Raw genomic sequence first — 21558 nt, 5'->3', positions numbered from 1 at the left:
AAAAGATATACATATGTTTTAAAAAGATTTATTTATTTATTTGAAAGGCAGAGTTACAGAGAGGGAAGGAAAGACAGAGATCTTCCATCCACAGATTCACTCCCCAAATGGCTACAACGTCCTGAGCTGGGCCAGGCAGAAACCTGGGGTCAAGAGCTTCCTCTAAGGATTTGGACAGTCTTTCTGCTGCTTTCCCAGGTGCTTCAGCAGGGAACTGAATCGGAAGTAGAGCAGCTAGGAGGTGAACTGTCACCCCTATGGGCACCACAAGTAGCAGCTTAACCCACTGAGCCAGAGCATTGGCCCCAAAGATTTCTATCTTAAGCATTAAACCATCTTTATAGATTTTTGAGTAGGAAAGAGGTGACCTTGGGGCTGTCACTGTGGCATAACAGGTAAAGCCACCGCCTGCAGTGCCAGCATCACATATGGATGCCAGTTCAAGTCCCTGCCCTGCTTCACTTCCGATCCAGCTCTCTGCTATGGCCTGGGAAAGCAGTACAGAATGACCCAAGTCCTTGGGTCCCTGCACCCACGTGGGAGATCCAGAAGAAGCTCCTAGCTCTCAGCTTTGAATCAGCACAACTCCGGCCATTGTGGTCATTTGGGAAGTGAAGCAGCAGATGGAAGACCTCTGTGTGTGTGTGTCTCTCTCTCTCTCTCTCTCTCTCTCTCTAACTCTGCCTTTCAAATAAATAAAATAAATCTTTAAAAAAAAAAAAAAAGGTGGCCTAACAGAATTTTTGCTATTCAAATTAAAGTGTGTACAGTCTAAGAGGTAGTTCAATCATATGTAAAATATCCTTGAACATGTTTATTCTGGTAGATTCTGTCTCTTGATTAGCTATTAGCTACTAGTGACATGAATATATTCACTTTGTGAAAATTCAGAACATGTACCCTGATAGTTTATGTACTTTTGCAGATGTATATTATACTCAAAAATATGTTACATGTATACCTTTGTGAACCCATGGATAATAAGGGAAATAGTAATTACCACCAGCTTGTCCATTGTCACACAGTTGTTAATGGTAGAGCTAAGTTAGGAATTTTCAAATTTCCTGAAGACTGGTCTAATAGGACTTCTTTATAGAAAATGATAGTGCTGCTTTCTTTTTAAGGTAGTACTTTCTGAAGATCTCAGCTATAGTAGCCTTTCTGAATCTACATATATTCCTTATATATTGGAAAAATCAACAGACCATTACCATTTCCCAAATATAGGCAGAAATTCATTAAAGATTTGCATCTAAAGAATGCTTCCCAATGACTTTGAACAGCCCTGTCTTGACTGTTGAGAAATATTTTTTATTCATGCTATTTGTTGAACTCTACTTAATATAGAGTTAATAATATATTTATAAAGTTAATTGAAAATAGTTCTTAGTTAAAAAATAAGAATGGGAATAAGAGAGGGAGGAGGAAGGGGGATAGGAGTATGGGTGGGAGGGCCGGCACAGTGGGAAGATCCTAAAGTTGTAATTACGAAATGTATGAAGTTTGTAACTATAAAGCTGTATAGTTCTGCATACATTCCTATAGACTTATTTCTAAGGGTACAGTTTAAAAATTTACCATGGGATGCCAAATCCTCTTAAGCCGGGTGCTAAAAATAGCATTTTAAGTGTTAAAGTGATCATATGGATAACATTAGTTGTTATAATGATCATATAGATAGGTTTAAGTGTTTGGTAGTCATAAGACATAGAATTAAAAAGGAGCAAATGCTCCAACATGGGAAGCAGTCCATAAAGCATACTCATAGAAGGACAATTGCTTTAAGTAGCACTTTGACCTCAGAATCAGCACTTAAGGTGTTCTGGTCTAGCTGAAAAGCCCCTGAGAGCATTTCAGGCATGGAAAGCTAAGACACTGTGGCAAAAAAATGTCCCACAGAAGGACCTCGGTGGGTGAGACTCCTGTGGAAAGTGGTCATCAAAGAAGGATGTACTTTTCTCTGAAAGGAGGAGAGAACTTCCACTTTGTTTATGGCACTAAGTACTGATGGAGTTTGTGGATTCAGAAGGCTCCCATAGATTAGGCAGCTCATGTCAAGAGCCTCCAGTGATCACTGACGTCATATGTGAGAGTGTTAATTGTTAAGTTAACAACAGGAGTCACTCTGCACTAACTTCCCTTGCAAGGACCTCTGTCCTCAAAAAGTTGTATTATGAGAGTTAATAGTAAAACTTGTTCTCAAAGATTTACTTCGTTTTAGTGTATTAAGTGGAGGATATACTTATGTCTCATAGTTATGTCTAAGTGCTCACAAAAGATGTATAAAATGTATCATTCTTGGGTTCTTTAAAGTTAATTAAGTTTCTCCAAAAAAAAAAAATGCTTATTAAAAAAAAAGTGAAATCAACTTCGAGATGCAGTAACTTTGAACAGCCCTTGTCTCATCTGTCGAGGAATACCTTTTTTTTTTTTTCATACAATTTGTTGAACTCTTTACTTAGTATAGAGTTAATCTTATGTGTATAAAGTTAATTGAAAATAGATCTTAGTGAAAAATAAGACTGGAAATAGGAGAGGGAGGAGGAAGAGAACAAGGAATATGAGTTGGAGGGCAGGTACGGTGGGAAGAATCACTGTGTTACTAAAGTTGTATTTATGAAATGCATGAAATTTGTATTCCTTAAATAAAGGGGTTTTTGGGGTAAAAAAAAAAAATACAAAGAGTGCGTCTAGGGTCTGCGTCAGCAGCAAGGTGGAGACAGGAGCCAGAGACTTGTATGAAAACCACTCTGATATGGAACATGGGTGTCTTAACAATAGGCCCAATGCCTACCCCTAAAAATACCTTTTTCTTCATACATACATACAAAGGCACACATACACATACTATATAGACTCAATTTGTCTACTTTTTTTAAGATTTATTTTTTATTTGAAAGACAGGGTGATAGAGAGTAGAAGAGACAGAGATCTTCCATCAGGCTGGTTCATTCCCCAAATGGCTATTAAAAGCTAGCTCTGGGCCAGGCCAAAGGACATGAGTACCAAGGGCCCAAATACTTGAGCCATCCTCTACTGCCTTCCCAGCTACCTTAATAGGGAACTGGATCAGAAGCAGAGCAGCCAGGACTAGAACTGAACTCCGATATGGGATGCCAGCATTGCAGATGGCAACTTAGGTCACTGAGCCACAGTGCCAGCCCTCAACTTACCTATTTCTGGGACAGTGGGCAAACATTTATATAGTAAGAAAAAGTGTGATTAATTTAACATATTACATATTCAATATGTTCCCATATCTATAACAATATGCTACAAATGTACACATATAGAAAAAATAATTAGGATGTTTACCAAAATGTTAATGATGATTATCCCTATGTGGAAGAATTACAGGAATTCTATTTTGTAATCAGGAAATAAGTTTTTTTTCACCTTTGACAACTTTATTTATTTATTTATTTATTTATTTATTTTGACAGCCAGAGTTAGACAGTGAGAGAGAGATAGAGAGAAAGGTCTTCCTTTTTCTGTTGGTTCACCCCCAAAGTGGCCGCTACGGCCAGCGCGTTGCAGCTGGCATGCTACCCTGATCTGAAGCCAGAAGCCAGGTGCTTCCTCCTGGTCTCCCATGAGGGTTCAGGGCCCAAGGACCTGGGCCATCCTCCACTGCACTCCCGGGCCACAGCAGAGAGCTGGACTGGAAGAGGAGCAACCGGGACAGAATCCGGCGCCCCAACCAGGACTAGAACCTGGGGTGCTGGCGCCGCAGGCGGAGGATTAGCCTAGTGAGCCACTGCGCTGGCCCTGACAACTTTTTTTAAAGGCTTTTATTTACTTGAAAGAGTTACAGAGAAAAAGGGAGAGAGACAGATATTCCATCTACTGGTTCACTCCCCGAATGGCCATCCACTTGTTCATTCTCCAGATACCCACACAGATAGAGCTGTGCCAAGCTGAAGCCAGAAGCAAGAAGCCTCATCTGAGTCTCCTACATGGGTGGCAGGGACCTAAACACTTGGGCCATATTTGCTGCTTTTCCCAGGCCATGAGCAGGGAGCTAGATAGGAAGTGGAGTAGTCAGGACATGAACTAGCCCTTGTATGGGATGCCTGCATCACGGGTGGCAACTTTCCACTGCACCACAACACTGACAAGTGTTTGGTGTAACCGTTAAGATGCCTTTTGCAATGCCCTGGATTCAAATTCTGCCTCTATTTCTAATTCCAGCTTCCTACTAATGTGTACCCTGGGAGGCAGGAGGTGATGACTCGTTCTTGGGTCCCTGCAGGCCTCAAAGGAGACTCACATTGGAGTTTCGGGCTCCTGGCTTCAACCTGACACCGCTCTATCTGTTGTGGGTATTTGGAGAATGAACGAGTGCATAGAAGATCTCTCTCAGTCTCTCTCTAATATTTTCCTATATCACTATAAAAGGGATCATCTTATTGGCAATGTTCTTCTATGTAATGTTAAAATAATAATTATTGATATTGAAGTTTTTCCTGTTATTGGCCATGTTCTTCTATGTAATGTCAAAATAATAATTATTAAAATGCAAATTTTTTACCAGCTGAATATTAAATCCCACTTCAGTAGGACATTAATTGGACATAAGATTTCACAAGAACACAACGTGGAGGTAGAAGATGTATCTATTGAAAGAAGCTGTTTAATGTGTAACACAGTGATAAATCTCTATGAAAATATGTCCACAGGTATGCTGGCGTCCTCCTCGGCATCACAAATACATTTGCCACTATTCCGGGAATGATTGGGCCCGTCATTGCTAAAAGTCTGACCCCTAATGTAAGTAAACAATTTGCTTATAAACTTCAAAGGTTTGAGAGCTTCCCGTCTGTCAAAGTTGAATATACAAGGGAAATTCAAAATGGAAATAAAAGGTAAATTTGTTGTGACACAAAAAAAAAACTTTGAAATCCACACATGGTTTTTTCATAGCACAAATATTCTACAGACTTTATGAAGACCCCCTCATATGCATCAATTTTGAAATTTTTTTACACAATAAGTTTATCTTTTAATTCAATTTTCCACAGAATTTTTTGAAGTATTTTAAAATTCTGAATATTTTTTTAATTTGTTTTATTTATTTGAAACTCAGAGTTACAGAGAGAGGTGGCAAGAGAGATCTTCCATCTGCTGATTGATTCCCCAAATGACTGCAACAACAAGGATGAAGCCAGGAGCTTCATCCAGGTCTCCAGATGGGTGCAGGGGCCCAAGGACTTGGGCCATCTTTGGCTGCTTTCCCAGGAAATGTGAGTGGGGAGCTAAGCCAGAAGTAAAGCAGCTGGGACACGAACCTGCACCCATATGGGATGCCAGCATCACAGGCGGCAGCTTAACCCTGCTGTGCCACAGTGCCAGCCCCACTTCTGAAATTCTTCATCGTAACCAAAAACTAAATGCCTTAATGATGAGAAAGTAAACTATTTTCAACAAACACTCTTTTGGCTTTCGACAGAACAATAGAACTAAGTTTATTGAGGATCTTATAGCTAAAATCACACCTGTAGTTAAAATTTATGGTATTTTATCAATTAATGTGTGTGTTTGGACACATAAAAGTCATCAGTGTAAAATTATTCAAAAAGTAGACCCACGAAGGAGAGGTGTCAGGAAATTGCGTGAGAGTGAGTGGGAACAGCTGAATAAGTGGGGACTGTTTAGAGGCAGGGAACCTGGAAGACCTGAAATGTGTCTTCACATATTTGAAGGGCTGCCAAGCAAAAGATGGTGCCTTGCTCTCTGCGCCTCTGCACAGATGGAGAGAAGTTATGCGGAGACTTGAGGGAAATTTGCTGTGCAAAGCTGTTACCTTATAGAATGGGATGCCTGGTGAGTTAGAAAGCCCTGAAATAGTCAAACTTTTATTCAAGCATTTCTAGAGTACATATTAGGATGCTAAATAAAGAGGATCCAAAGACAAAATGAGATTACGTGTTAGAGTGAAGTATGGTGTGACAGAGGCTGCCGAGGGCAATGTGTGCAGGGTGCTGTGAACAGAGGAGAAACAACCTGTCTGCTCCAGGCGTAGAAGCAGCATGGTAAGGGCCAGGCACACAGGCCTCCACATGGGCACTGAGCCCTTGGAGGCTGGGTGCCCTTCCGGAAGCTGGGAGGCAGCCCCAGGGCCAGAAGAATAAGCAGAGGACTTTGAAGGGTGCCTATGCTACATAAGAACTCAAAATAGGGGCCTGCGCCGTGGCTCACTAGGCTAATCTTCTGCCTGCGGTGCTGGCACCCCAGGTTCTAGTCCTGGTTGGGGCGCCAGATTCTGTCCCAGTAGCTCCTCTTCCAGTCCAGCTCTCTGCTGTGGCCTGGGAGGGCAGTGGAGGATGGCCCAAGTGCTTGGGTCCCTGCACCCACATGGGAGACCAGGAGGAAGTACTCAGCTCCTGTCTTCGGATCAGCACAGCGCCAACCGTGGCAGCTATTAGGGGAGTGAGCCAACGGAAGGAAGACCTCTCTCTCGGTCTCTCTCTCGCTGTCTAACACTGCCTGGCAAAAAAAAAAAAAAAATAGGAGTGGGCATTTGGCCTAGCTGTTGGGATGGCCACAGCCCATATCAGAGTGCCTGAGTCCACTCCTGATTCCCGCATCCTACTAATGTGTACCCTGGAAGGCAGGAGGTGATGGCTCAAGTGATTGGGTCCCTGCCACCCCCACGGCAGACCTGGATTGAATTCCTGGCTTCTGGCTTTAGCCTGGCCCAGCCCTGGCCATTGTGGACATTTGGAGAGTGAACCAGTGGATGGGGGAGCTCTCTTTTTCCTGCATGTATGCTCACTCGCTCGCTCTCTCTCTCTCTCTGTCTCTCTCTGTCTCCCTCTCAAATAATATTTTTAAAAACCAGAATAAACTGATGTCATAGGCCTCTTCCAACTCCAGTTTTCTTCTGTTTAAAATATCTAAAGGAGTGGTGGAATATATTCTTTAAGAAATTAACCTCTAAAAGAGACTTTATTTTTTTCTGTTTTGCCTGTGTAATCAAGTTAATAACTTGTCTAGTTCTTGGAATTTCAACATATGCTTACAGATTTTCTTAACTACCAAACAGATTGATTTCAGACATACATATTCACCACAGATAATGTTCCTATCTCTCCTCCGTTCTCACCATTTCTGATGCCTTACTTAAGTGGCCCTGCGCCTCCATGCTACTACTTTCTCTCACTTAATATGAAAAGCTATCACATAAGGGTTTTTTGGGCTTTTTTTTTTTTTCTTTCTTTCCTTTCTTTTTTTTTTTTTTTTTTTTTTTTTTTTTTTTTTTTTTTTTTGCATAAGGTTTTTCCCTAAAGTTCTGTATCTCACTATGAACACATCAGAAATGTTTAACTTTCTCTTCTTGGAGTAGCGTGGCAGCACAAGAACCTAAGTCAACACAGTACCATGTATTGCTTTCACGTGTTACTGATAATCCTAGCACACCTGTTACCTAGGGTAACGTGGATTCCTGAATTAAAGTCTTGAATGTTTGTCAAGTAGAATACTGAGCTGCTTTTGGATATGTTATATAGCATTTGTTTCATGTTATTAAAGAGAAAACAAATGCGCCGGCGCCGCGGCTCACTAGGCTAATCCTCCACCTGCGGCGCTGGCACACCGGGTTCTAGTCCTGATCGGGGCGCCAGATTCTGTCCCAGTCACTCCTCTTCCAGTCCAGCTCTCTGCTGTGGCCCGGGAGGGCAGTGGAGGATGGCCCAGGTCCTTGGGCCCTGCACCCACATGGGAGACCAGGAGGAAGCACCTGGCTTCGGATCAGCGCGATGCGCTGGCCGTAGCACGCCGGCCACAGAGGCCATTGGAGGGAAAACCAACTGTAAAGGAAGACCTTTCTCCCTGTCTCTCTCTCTCACTGTGCACTCTGCCTGTCAAAAAAAAAAAAAAAAGAGAGAGAGAGAGAGAGAGAGAAAACAAATGCTTGCCTTTACAATTGTAATTGTTTGCAGTTATAATCTGCACTGCCTCCAAAACTCTGTAGAATGGGTCAGAGTATAAATAAATAATGAAATAATTGAAATTCAAAGTGCATCTGAGGTTCAGTTTTGTTATAAACAAAGCAGCATTCTCTAAAAACTGGTAGAATTTTTTAACGAACTGGGAGCTGTGAGAGATTTCTGGTACGACTGATTGATTTTAAGTCACTCATTGCCTGCTAGTAACAAGGGCACATTATTTTATCCTGTAGCCCACACAGAGCAGCTCTGTCTTAGGAAGCCTGAGAAGCTGCCTGAAACATTTCTTTCTGGAATAACATGTAATTATTGACAGACTCATTCCCGAGAATGGTGACACATCATTAGCATGTCTGAATTTTAGTCACTAACAGTTAAGATGGGTTTCTAACATTCTTGTTTTATTTTTTTAAGATTTGTTTATTTATTTAAAAGTCAAAGTTACAGAGAGAGGAAGAAACAAAAAGGGAGAGATTGATTCTCCATCCACTGGTTCACTCCCCAAATGATCACAACAGCCAAGGCTGAGTCAGGCAGAAGCCAGGAGCCAGGGAGCTGCTTCTAGGTCTCCCTCATGGATGCAGGGGCCCCAGATTTGGGCCATCCTCCACTGCTTTCCCAGGCACATTAGCAAGGAGCTGGATCAGAACTGGAGCAGCAGGACTGAAACAGTGCTCATATGGGGTGCTGACATTGCAGATGGCAGCTTAACCTGCTGCAGCACAACGCTGGCCCCTCTAAGATCCTTTTGTGACTTAAATATTTCAATCTCAAACAAGTGGAAAAATCGCAGCATGCCACTTTATTTCTCTTTCTGGCTTCTTAGTCCCTTCTCTTTTTCTTCCTCATTGCCTGTGTTTTACTGTTTTGTTTTGTTTTTTCTTTTTAATGCTGCAGAGGTAGCTTTCTCACTAGACAAATTATAAAACTCCGAGATAGGATTGTTGGGAGAAGTCATGTGACCCAGGAATTTAGCACTGATGTTTTTATGTTACTGGACTATACACTGAGTGATCATTGCTCTCTATAGATAGATGTCACCCATCTTCAGTTTTGTGTGCCACTGAGGGTCTTTCACCCTGGCCGGGCCTCCCTCTGATATCCGAGCCCTCAAACCTGCACTTCAGAGTCCATCTCAATTCCTCCTGACTTGATCAGCCTGACTCCTCGCACCTGAGAATTCAGGATATGGCACACAGGCATGACTTCCCTAGTAACATATGATTCAGGGACACACCACACCTGTTGCTTTCAGTGAACTTTTCATTGAAACATAATGTATTTTTAGGAGGCACAAATCCTTTAAGTATAGAACTGAATGGATTTTCACAATGTGAATATATCTGTGTCACCAGCACTTAATAAGCCCCCAGGGACCCTTCCCCCCATTCTTCCCTCATCCCCGCCAAGGGGAACCACTACCCTGCCTTTCAACACCATAGGTTACTTTTGCCTGATTTTGAGCTTCATATAAATGGAATCATTCAGAATGTACTCTTTTCATATAGCTTCTTTGGCTGAACATATTTTATTTGTCTGTGTTGTAGCTTTTTTCATTCTCATTGCTATGAAATAGTCCAGTGAACAAAATATACTACAGTTCTGCTGATGAGCATGTGGGTTATTTTAAGCATGGGGCTTTTATGAATAATAATTCTGCTGTTACTGGTTTTTATAAAGTGGACTACAGACAGTTGTCTTACTTGCGTTTTTTTTCTTTCTCTGTAGAACACCATTAGAGAATGGCAAATTGTTTTCTGTATCGCTGCTGCTATTAATGTATTTGGTGCCATTTTCTTTACACTGTTCGCCAAAGGTGAAGTGCAAAACTGGGCGCTCGATAATCACCATGGACACGGACACTGAAGGAACCAATAAATAATCCTGTCTGTATTAATGTATGTTTGTTTATCATGTAACCAAAAGTGCCTTTGATATTTTAATAAGTGAGCATTCTAAATACCAAAAAATTATACTTTTATTAAGTGTTTAAGGCTTATAATCATGAAATGTCACTAGTTCCTAGATTAGCAAATTAGTGATTATAATGATTAATAATATATGTGCTGGACCTTATACGTTAGGTTTACACACCTGGCTGCAAGTCAAGCAACATGAAATAAGGGACTTCTACATATTTTTAAGGGCCATACAAAAGGGAATGAGCTGAAATGGACTCCTACCCCCCAATACCTTTGCGTAATTGAACTACATAATAATCCTGTTTTTGCTGAGCACCTGTTTTCGTCCACTTTCTGTGTACAGATTATTTCATATCAGCTCCCCTGACACTTAGGTGTCAAACTTGCGCACCCAGGGAGCTGCCAGCCACTGCATAATCCACCCTGGCAACTGGGCTGAGGGAAGCTTGCCCGGGCAGCTGCCAGGCATTCCCTCCCTGGATTCAGGGCCCACATGCCCAGCATCCATCAGAGGCACGCTCCAAACCCAGGGTCGGCGCCAAGTCTTAGAGTGGTGTCCTTCCTTCCTTCCAGGGCAGTTCACGTGCAGACAGAGCCCTGAGAAGGCAGGAGCAGTGAGATCCACAGCTACGATCTTGCTGTACCTCAGACTCTCCCTTCCCAACACACAGAAATGTTGGCTTGGCGTATAACCTTCAAAAGAAAACTGATACCCGATACGTCACAAATATCATCTTTGCCTAAAACTGCTTTCACATGGAGCAGAATGTAAATTTCCCATTTCTGTGTTTTTGTTTTTTGTGGTTTTTTTTTTTTTTTTTTTAGTTATGCTGGAATTTTTTTAAAATGTTTTACTCAATTTTTTTTGTGATGTCTTTATGTAAGCTTCTGTTTGCAGTTTAAATTTAAAGTGACTTTTAAAGGCCATATCACCCAAGACCACTGTAATCATCTTTATCACTGGTGTCTGAAATCATGTTTTTCCAGGTTTTTTTCTGGACTGTCTTCTGGTGGTTTGTGAGCATTTTTGGGATTTAAAACTTGATTTATATTGTGTTGTGTTTGTTCCACACTTCCTGTAACCTTTTAACTAAAACTGTTCAGTGTAACATGATGTGAATACATTTGTGTAAATTTATCTTCAAATTTGTAAATAGCTTTAAGTTGCTCTGGTGATACTTCTTTTATAAATCATCAAAATAAACCTTTTTCGCATTGATTTTTGGATCTGGTTGTTTTGTGATGGTCTTTTTTAAAATGTTGATTTGTTTTATTTTCATCTCTTTGAAAGGCAAAGCAACAGAGAAAGAAGGGAGATTTTCCATGTGCTGGCTTAGTCCCCAAATGGCCACAAGAGCTAGGGCTGGGCCAGCCTGAAGCCAGAGCCTATCTGAAACTCCATCCAGGCCTCCCACATGGGTGGCAGGGGCCAAGCACGTGAGCCACCAACTGCCACTTCCCAGGATGCATCAGCAGGAAGCTGGAGAAGTGGTGCCAGGACTCGAACAGGCACTCTGATAGGAAATACAGCATCCCAAGCAGGAGCTTAACCCACTACACCACAGTGCCTCTGCTTTGAAATTTTCCAATGTCCACTGACAGTTTTACATCTTTTCTGGTAGACTTCTGCATGGTCTCTGCCACCACCAGGCTGAGACAAGGCCGTCCATCTAAGTGAAATAGCAACAGAAATCTCCATTGCCAGCCACCTGCCTGTCCTAGCTTAGAAAAAGGGTCCACTCTTCCTCCCAAAGCAGATACCTACATCACTGACTCTATTCTGCCTGCCTCCTCTAAGAACGTGCTTCAGTTGTTCCTCTCTAAGTTGCTTCTTCAGTCTCCCAGTCTTCTTCTTTTCTATCTCAAAGACACACAGGTCTTCTCTAACTGTTAAACAAAGACGAGGGGCAGGTATTTGGTGCAGTGGTTAAGACACTGCTTGAAAAGCCTGGTTCCTATATTGGAGCACCCTGAGTTCGAGTCCAGACTCCACTCCCGATTCCAGCTCCTGTTACGGTGCACCCTGGGAGGCAGCCCATGATAGTTCAAGTACTTAGGGCCCTGCCACCCACATGGAAGACATGGATTGAGTTCCTGGCTCCTGGCTCAGCCTGATCTATTGCAGGCATCTGGGGAGTGAACCAGCCAGTAGGAGATTCTCTCTTTGTGTGTGTAGATCTCTTTATCTCTCTCTCTCTCTCTGTCTGTTTTTCTGCCTTTTGAATAAACAAATAACAGTGTGTTTTAAAAGATGAAAGTCTCCTGGGGACATGAAAACATATGAGAGTTCTTCCATAAGTTCATGGAAATGTGTATTATGAAAAGACTACCAGGCCAATGCTGTGGCTCACTTGGTTAATCCTCCGCCTGCGGCACCAGCATCCCATATGGACCCAGGTTCTAGTCCCAGTTGCTCCTCTTCCAGGCCAGCTCTCTGCTGTGGCCCAGGAGGGCAGTAGAGGATGGCCCGGGTGCTTGGGCCCCTGCACTTGTGTGGAAGACCAGGAGGGGGCACCTGACTCCTGGCTTCGGATCAGCATAGCTCTGGCCGTAGGGGCCATTTGGGGGTAAACCAGCAGAAGGAAGACCTTTCGCTGTGTCTCTCTCTCTCTCTCACTATCTAACTCTGTCAAATAAAAAAAAAAAAATTAAAAAAGACTACCTAGATCTCAATTTGCACCAAAATAAACTTACCTTTTAATTCCATTCATCCGTGAACTTTCTGAAGTGCCCACATATATACAGAATATCTGTAGAATAATACTCAGAAACTGGAAAGAGCAAGTTTCCTCTAGAGAGAGGAATCAGACAACCAAGGATAGGGAGAATTAATTTTTGCTTTACTAAACGTAGCAGTATAATCTGTTCAAGTGAATACGTCATTTCAAAACCAAACACCTGTTGCTAAGGCTGCTGTGTAGTCACCTCAGGGTTCATTTCAGCTGCTTCCTGGACAACCCCAACTGCCTTCCTCCTTGTGCCTAAGAGTTTATATCCCACCTCACCCCTCCACTCCACACCAAATAAAACTGCTGTTCCTGCCACCTTCCTTATTCGTGTTAAAGGTACCATTCCCCCAGGACTCGGGCTTGGGCCTGCAGTCTTTTCTCCTCCTCCTTCCTCCCCAGTCTCCCCCAACCTCTCTTTTCCCATTCCAGTGTTTTTCCTGTCTCCAAAAGACATGTTAAGCCCTTTGCCATCTCAAAAAAAAAAAGCCCTTGTGGCTTTTGTTTCCATTGGCTATGGACAAGTTAGGTGGCCTCAGTGCCTGCAGTCTGAACCTCTGCTGCCCCAGCTCCCCACGAGAGCTAGGTTAATGGTTCCAGTATATGTAACCTCCCAGATAAGGGTGGTCCCCAAGAGCAGCCCCATGGCTACCTCCTCACCCATCAGCCCAGGCTTCTCCAGCCTCAGCCCCGTCCTCGGCACCCTTGCCTTCTGGCAGCAATGCCTGGCTACTTCACACACACACACACACTACCTGTTCTCCACTTGCCCTATTAATTTCATTCCTCGGGCCTGGAAGTGCTCTTCAGCCCCACCTCCTTCATGACCCCTGGTTTCTTCTACCCTTCCTGATTCAGATGTGGTATCTTCCTTGGATCCACTGAAACACTATTTGGGTTTGTTGTTGTTGTTGGGATTTTTTGCCTTTATTTTAAACTCCAGGATGAGGTTCAGTTATGAGAAAGAAAACATTTCTTCATTCAAAAAAAAAAAAAATTAAGGGCCTACTCTTCTTTGCTAGGCAATAAGGATACAAAGATGTACTTGACATAGCTCTTTCTGTCCCTGGACTCAGTCTGGCTCCCTGACCCCCATCTCCTCCCGTATAATACTTAGGAACACACGAGTATCTTGAAGGCATGGCTCATTTGATCTCAGCGGTCTCCTTCATCACACCTGCCTAGTCCATGTCAGTTGTTTACCAGTCAGTAAAACCCTCCTTAGTTAAATGAACTATGGAATGAATTTTTTATCTCACTTTTGTAATATGGTGTTTTGGTTTCAAAAAAATAGTTCAATAACTACCAACACTTTGAATGAAAAAATGTTACGCTAACTTCAAAATAACGTAAAAATGGCCATGATCATTCACGGTTTTGAAAGTTTTTGAGAATACCTTGGTTCTGTATAGGCGAACTACTCCTGGTGTGACTCCACAGACTCACTGAGCATTCATTAGGTGCCGGGCGTTTTTCTTTGCCCAGGGATACTGCGGTGAAAAAGCAATCCCCTCTTCTCAGGAAGCTACCCTCTTATTTATCAACCTTCTTCTTCCGAGCTCGAGCCTTTGAAAATTCCTTGCAAAAACATCATTATCCACCCAACAATCAGCTCCGGAGAGAATGAGCGTGCCAGCTGACCTTGAGAATCAAGTTTAGGAAAGAAACAGAGACAAACGCTGAAGTGAGCAGAATGCATTAGCCACGACAATGTCCTTCTTCAGCCTTGGTTTCAGTTTCAAGAAATCAGAGGAGATACTTGAATGTCAACCCTGTTGGGAAGTGGAGTATGGAGTCTCCTCTCAGGGTAGCACACTGCTGTACAAAATAAAATTCCCCTAACAGAAAACCACCGATGTCGGATTTGAACTGGAAGGCAGGAAAAGCACTATAGGAAATTGCCCGATTTTTCTCGGAAAAAGCACACACGATATGTCAAATAAACAGACATGCACCAAATGTCTAATTGCAGTTAAGAATACATTATCTTTCTCATAGAAATGTAAATTGCGATGGAACACAAAGCCTTGTCAGATGCCTCTGCCTCTGGCAACAAAAGCCAGCTATGAAAGTTTTTACTCTGAAAGGCAAACGTAGAAAATTCTTCCTAAGAGCCCTAAGAAGATGTGAGTACAAGTCATACTGAAAGGAAGTGAAGTGTATCGAGTTTGCCTCCCCCTCTGCTCCCCTGCCCCATGAGGAAGAACACTAGTAATTTTCCAAGCGCCTGTTTGCTTTTACTTTATCTTGGTGTTGGGGGAGGAGGAAACTTGGAAGTTCCACGTCACTGCCTACCCTGCGCTTGAGTGAGAAAGCCCTTAGTGTACAACTGTGCTGACAAAGGATGAAAACTCCTCGTCCCTCACACACCCTCATGCCATAATAGTCTAGTCCTTTTTTTTGGGGGGGGGGGGGGGGAAGACCTTATATGTATTGTATTAAATCTTTTTCTTAGCACTGTATTGGCAGAAACAACTGAAATATGCTAATGTTTCCAGCAGGGTCCGTCCCTGCAGGCAGCACATGTGCAGCCGGCCCTGTCTTCCTACAGAGCACTGCCGATGCTTCAAGCATTTCACAATCCCTGTCCCACAGTCTGTAATGGGAGCTTTCCCCAGAAGGTGAGCTGCGATGAAGAGCAATAGGGATAGGACAGATGATCTGGTCCTTTGAATGCTCAAGACCTGCTTTGTGTGAGTATATCGGGAAATTCACATCTGAGTTGTACAAACCACCTATACAATACCTAGTGTGATGCACTTCCTTTTTTTTAATCACTACAAAGATATTTCAGATATCTCTCATACTTTAAGTTGTGTGGCCAGCAGTGGGGGAAGCTTACCCCAGGGCATTCCCAATTCTCTGTTGGCCATTCCCAGCTGCACGGAGAAGCCCCTGACACCAGCCTTGTATGGACCCCTCACATAGGTGGCCTCACATACGTGGCCTCAGTCCTTCCTGGGTAGCTTCCTCGGACGCCCGTCCTTTCTGTAAGCTCTTGCTTTTTGACTCAACGCTGTAAAATGGAGCCTATGGAAGCTGGTGAGGGACAGATTTCCAGATTTAGGCCGGCCAGGGATGCAGGCAGGTCTGAGATGCTCTGTATTAAATCTCTGCCTCTCCGTTCTTCGACGGCGAGTCTGAGGAGAGGAAGAAAGAGGAAGAAGGGTGGAATGACGTGGCCCAGGACAATCTGAGACAGCCAAGTGTGTAAAGACTGAAATAGTGAAGACTTGTGTTCTAAACGGAACACAGTACTCCCTAGTATTATCATACGCTACATAACAAGACTTATAAATGTCCCCAACTAGAGATCAATGCCAGGCACTGTTTGAGAGTCTACAGTCAACATTTGCTTACTCCTCATCACAGCCCTATGGTGTAGGTATTAGCACCACCATTTTTTACGTGAGAAAACTGAGACAGCTGCACAGCTAAGGGACACTAACAGAGACAAGATGCACACCAAGTCTTTCCAAGGGTAAAGCAAAACCTCTTTCCTCGTGTGCTATCATATCTGTTCCATCAAAAGTCACACTTGCGCGCTGTTGATGAGCATAAAAATCATCACACTGCTTTTGGAGGGTAATTTGGCTGTAAGTAAAAATAAATGTATATTCTTCAAACCAACTATTTTACCTATAGTAAAAACATACTGACTAAGCATACACACATTGTTGGGATATTGTCAATTTTCCATCAACACAGAAATTGTTAAATAAGCTGTGGTGCAGCCACAGGAGAGAATGCTGTGCACCATTAGAAAGAATGAGAACAGAGGCCGGCGCTGTGGTGTAGCGGTTAAAGTCGCTGCCTGCAGGGCCGGTATCCCATATGGGAACTGGTTTGAATCCCATCCAGCTCTCTGCTATGTCCTGGGAAAGTAGTAGAAGATGGCCCAAGTCCTTGGTCCTTGCACCCATATGGGAGACCCGGAATAAGTTCTGGCTCCTGGCTTCGGATCAGCCCAGATCCAGCTGTTGCAGCCATTTGGGGAGTGAACCAGCAGATAGAAGATCTCTCTCTCTCTCTCTCTCTCTCTCTCTCCCTCCCTCCCTCCCTCCCTCTCTCTCCTCTCTTGAGTCATGATTTCCATCACCTTCTTCCAGATTCGGCAAACCTGCTGGTGCTAAGCATAAGTCCTCTGTATCTGATGGTTGTATTTTCAGTAAAACCCAGACAGAATAGATGAAATAAATAACCATCAGTAACTTGGTACCAACAGGAGTTTCAGTCCTTGAGGCCATCAGATACAATTTTGGCTGCACAACAGATTAAGCTGCCTCCTACAACACTGGCACCCCATATGAGCACCAGTTCAAATCCTGGCTGCTCCACTTCCAATCCAGTTCCCTGCTAATGTGCCAGGGAAAGCTGCAGAAGATGGCACCAGTACTTGGGGCCCGGCCACCCATGTGAGCCAGGTGGAGTTCCAGGCTCCTGGCTTCAGCCTGGCCTGGCCTGGGCCATTGCAGCCATTTGTAGAGTGAACTATCAGATGGAAGATTCCGTTCCTCTCTCTCTCCCTCCCTTGCTCTCTGTAACTCTGCCTTTCAAATAAATAAATAAACCTTTGAAAACATTTTGATTCCTTGAGTCTTCATGACTAATGTTTTTCCAGTACATTATTATTATGATTATTATGATTATTATTTTAGAAGCAGATAGATACACACAAAGATCTCCCAATCACTAGTAGACTCCCAAATGCCCACAATAGCTAGGGCTGGGTCAAATCAAAGGCAAAAACCAGTGCTGTTAACACCCTGGCCTGAAGTGCCGGCATCCCATATGGCTCCAGTTCAAGTCCCGGCTGCTCCTCTTCCAATCCAGCTCTCTGCTATGAGCTGGATAGTTCACTCTGCTATGGCCTGGGAAAGCAGTAGAAGATGGCCCAAGTCCTTGGGCTCCTGCACCCATGTGGGAGGCCCGGAAGAAGCTCCTGGCTCCTGGCTTCAGATCAGCACAGCTCTGGCTGTTCCAGCCAACTGGGGAGTGGACCATCGGATGGAAGACCTCTCTCTCTCTCTCTCTCTCTGTGTAACTCTGATTTTCAAATAAATAAATAAATCTTAAAAGATAAATAAACAATCACCGTGATGGTGCTGAGAGGTAAGTTTGTTGATTTTTTTTAATATAAGAGCCTACTGAGATAAAATTCACGTATGATAAAAATTTGCATCTTTAAAGAGTACAATTCCTTGATTTTTAGTGTATCCAACACCCCAAAAAGAGACACTAGCACTTGTTCTCCATGGCCCTTTCTCCTCAGCCCCTGCCCACCACTAAGCTACTTTCTGCTCTACAGGTATCTTTTCTAGACATTTCGTGTAAGTGGAATCATGTAACATGTTGTCTACTGTGGCTGGCAGCTTTCTTTTAGCCTAATGCTTGCTTTCTTTCTTTTTTTTTTTTTTAAAGATGTATTTATTCATTTGAAAGGCAGAGTTACAGAGAGGCAGAGGCAGAGGTTCACTCCCCAGGTGGCCACAATGGCCAGAACTGTGCTGACCCAAAGCCAGGAGCCAAGAGTTTCTCCCCATGCTGGTGCAGGGGCCCAAGGATTTGGGCCATCTTCTACTGCTTTCCCAGGCCATAACAGAGAGCTGGATCAGAAGTGGAGCAGCCGGGACTCAAACCACTGCCCATATGGGATGCCAGCTCTGCAAGTCGGTGACTTTACCCGCTACACCACAGCACTGGCCCCAGAATTATGCTTTCGAGGTTCATCCTGTTAAAGCGCCTATCAGTCCTTTGTTCCTTCTTATTGCCGAATAATATTTCTCATGAATACACCATTCTTGTTTATTCATTCATCCGTTGATGGACCTATTTGGTCACTTCTACTTTTTGACAGTTGTGAACAGTATTTCTTAGAACATTCATATACAGGTGTTTTGTATTGGCTTATATTCTCAATTAGCTTGAGTATAATGGTTCCAGTTTTGTTTGAATAAAATATGCATCCATACACCAATATGTTAACAGCGATTATTTCTGGATAGTGAATTACAGGGAATTTACTTTTTTCTCCTTTGTATTTTTTTTAAATTTCTGAAAGTTAGAATAAATGGGGCAGGCCGGCGCTGCGGCTCACTAGGCTAATCCTCCGCCTTGCAGCGCCAGCACACCGGGTTCTAGTCCCGGTCGGGGCACCGATCCTGTCCCGGTTGCCCCTCTTCCAGGCCAGCTCTCTGCTGTGGCCAGGGAGTGCAGTGGAGGATGGCCCAAGTTCTTGGGCCCTGCACCCCATGGGAGACCAGGAGAAGCACCTGGCTCCTGCCATCGCATCAGCGCGGTGCGCTGGCCGCAGCGCGCCTACCGCGGTGGCCATTGGAGGGTGAACCAACGGCAAAAGGAAGACCTTTCTCTCTGTCTCTCTCTCACTGTCCACTCTGCCTGTCAAAAAAAAAAAAAAAAAAAGAATAAATGGGGCAGGAGTTGGGTCTAGCAGTTAAATGCCAGCCCTCCAGATTGACGTGCCTGGCTTCAATTCCTGGCTCTGCCTTGGGACCCTCGCTTCCTGCCACTGCAGACGCTGGGAAACAGCATTGGATGGCTCAAGTAATTGGGTCCCTGGTCTCTTATGTGGGAAATCAACTGTTTTAAGCATTTGTGGAGTGAATCAGCAGATGCGAGTTCTCATTCTCTCTGCCTCTCAAATAAATATATATATATTTTTTAAATTGCGCTAGTAACACAAAGCTACTGTTGAAATGAAGCATTTAGTTGCACTGTGGTTTCTTTTTTTTTTTTTTGACAGGCGGAGTGGACAGTGAGAGAGAGAGAGACAGAGAGAAAGGTCTTCCTTTTCCGTTGGTTCACCCCTCAATGGCCGCTGCGCATCGCGCTGAACTGAAGCCAAGAGCCAGGTGCTTCTCCTGGTCTCCCATGGGGTGCAGGGCCCAAGGACTTGGGCCATCCTCCACTGCACTCCCTGGCCACAGCAGAGAGCTGGCCTGGAAGAGGGGCAACCGGGACAGAATCCAGCGCCCCAACCGGGACTAGAACCCAGTGTGCCAGCGCGCAAGGCGGAGGATTAGCCTAGTGAGCCACGGCGCCAGCCTAAATGTATATTTTTTAAAACAAGAAAAAGGTGCATTTTAAAAAAAAAATACAAAAATTCGGAGACAGCCGTAGAACTGTCCCCGCTGGCTGTGGAACCCCAGACCCACAGTCGCTGGTCCTGGATCTCCAAGGTCCCCACGAGTGTCATCCCCTCAAACCATACCGCACAGCCGCACAGCCGGGGCAGGGCAGTCAAGTGGCTTCCGGCTGACAAAGTGGCCCTTGTTGATATTCATGTCAGCCCACAGGCTGTGCCAAATGACCCATATTTACTTGCCAGAAACACAGACTCTCTCCTGGAGGATGTCATGCAGCCCTGCCACTTTATCCACTCCGTGATCCCGGAGTAAATCCCCGCAGCTTTCACAGTAAGGATTCTACATTTGTTTAAAAAATAATAAAATTAAAAACTTCGTAAAGGACGGATGTTGAAAGCGCGCGCACACATACACACACGCACACACACGCGCACACACACACACGCACGCACACTTCACAAGCTTGGCATGCACAGCCCTCGCCATCCCCCGCCCCATCTCTGACCCGCACACTAAAGGCACGCTCCTGATTCGAGCCACTTGGGGGCGAACACTCGCGCCGCGGCCCTTTCCGCGCGGGGTGGGGCCCGGCAGACATTTGTCGCTGTCCGGAAACGCGAGTTTGACTCATCTTCCAGCTGACTCGCGAAGCAGAGCTCCGAGAGGCCGGGTTTCTTTTGTCTGAAAGAGGACTAGAGCAGCGCCCGTCTCCGCGCCGAGAGCACACAAAGAGGAATTTCTGAATGACTCAGCCTGCGCGCGGCGGGCGCGGCCCGGGACAATGGAAAGTCACCGCGGGGCCCGGGAGCGCTGGGCAGCAGGTGACTTCCAGAACCCTCACGTCTCGCTGCGTGACCGCTCTCACGATGCCCATCTAGCTAGGCTGATTTTGGGAAAAATCCCCCACGCACACCGCGACCTAAAAGTCCCTTGGGCAAGCGAACGACAGAAGCCAGGAGACCCCCACCGAGTCCGCGCGGGGGGCGGGACGGGGCGGGGCGCGCGCCGGGCGGGGGGCCCTGCACGTGTTTCCGTAACTCAGCAGAAAAAAAAAAAAAAGTGTCGTGAAAAAAAGTCTTTGCGTCCAGCCGTGAGTGAGGGCTGCGCTGCGGCTGGCGGCGGCCGCCTGGGAGCCTCGCGGGATGTGGTGTCCCCTGCTCTGGCCAAACCTTGGCGCGAGGCCCGGGGCCGAGATCGGCGGCGGAAAGTGCAGCCGTGCAGTTCAGGATCAGATGAGCTTGGGGTTTCTTATGGGGGACTCAGCTACTCTCGAGGAATTTAGGGCTACAGCCAACTTTAAAATCGATACAAGTGTTGAATACCCGGGGGTTTTTGTCCTTTCTGTGTTTGCCGGTGCGGTTGGTGGGAGGAGGAAGGGGATGGAAAGAGAGCCACGCGAGGGCTGGCCGGCTCTAAATCGCTCCAGGAAGCTGCAGCAGTCCGCCAGGGAAGCTGGCCTGCAGCCGCAGGTCGCCCAAGGCTTTCACCGGCTTCAAAGCCAGGGGCGCCATCCAGCTGCACACGTTACCCCTGTAAATCTCCCTGTCCCCCACAGTACTACTACACTAACCCTGTTACCCTGCTACATGCACGTCCATCTTTGCCCCTCTCTTTTTCCGAATGATGGGGTGACCATGTAAACCAAGGCGTCTAAGTGGGAGAAGGATGCTACTAATAATTACACCTGGACAACCGCACAAAACTTGTCCCAGGCAAACAGACATCCATACAGTCACCCTGGGGGACGTGAGCAATTCATCTAAATTCAGAAAGTGTCCTGACTCTGCACACTCTCTGGGAAAGGGAGGCAGGCAAAGGGGCAATTTAAAAAAAAGTCATCTGGGCTAGAGGTTGTGAC

General features: G+C 44.9%; 1 protein-coding gene across 3 annotated transcripts in view; it reads left to right on the top strand.

Moving 5' to 3' along the window:
• SLC17A5 (solute carrier family 17 member 5) overlaps nucleotides 1-11075 on the top strand; it is a 57000-nt gene extending 45925 nt beyond the window's left edge. For 2 of the 3 annotated variants that reach the window (XM_062186361.1, XM_062186362.1), the window contains exons 10-11: nucleotides 4680-4770; nucleotides 9675-11075. In XM_062186361.1, coding sequence (XP_062042345.1) covers nucleotides 4680-4770; nucleotides 9675-9812 — 229 coding nt within the window. In that variant the 3' untranslated portion in view covers nucleotides 9813-11075. The remainder of the gene's footprint in view (nucleotides 1-4679; nucleotides 4771-9674) is intronic. The other variant, XM_062186363.1, reaches the window with a different exon arrangement.
• Nucleotides 11076-21558: the final 10483 nt, after the last annotated feature.

This window comes from Lepus europaeus, chromosome 3 (assembly GCF_033115175.1).
Source record: "Lepus europaeus isolate LE1 chromosome 3, mLepTim1.pri, whole genome shotgun sequence".
NCBI lineage: Eukaryota > Metazoa > Chordata > Mammalia > Lagomorpha > Leporidae > Lepus > Lepus europaeus.
The sequence above is the reverse complement of the archived record's forward strand: the minus strand, read 5'-3'. Positions and strand labels throughout refer to the sequence as shown.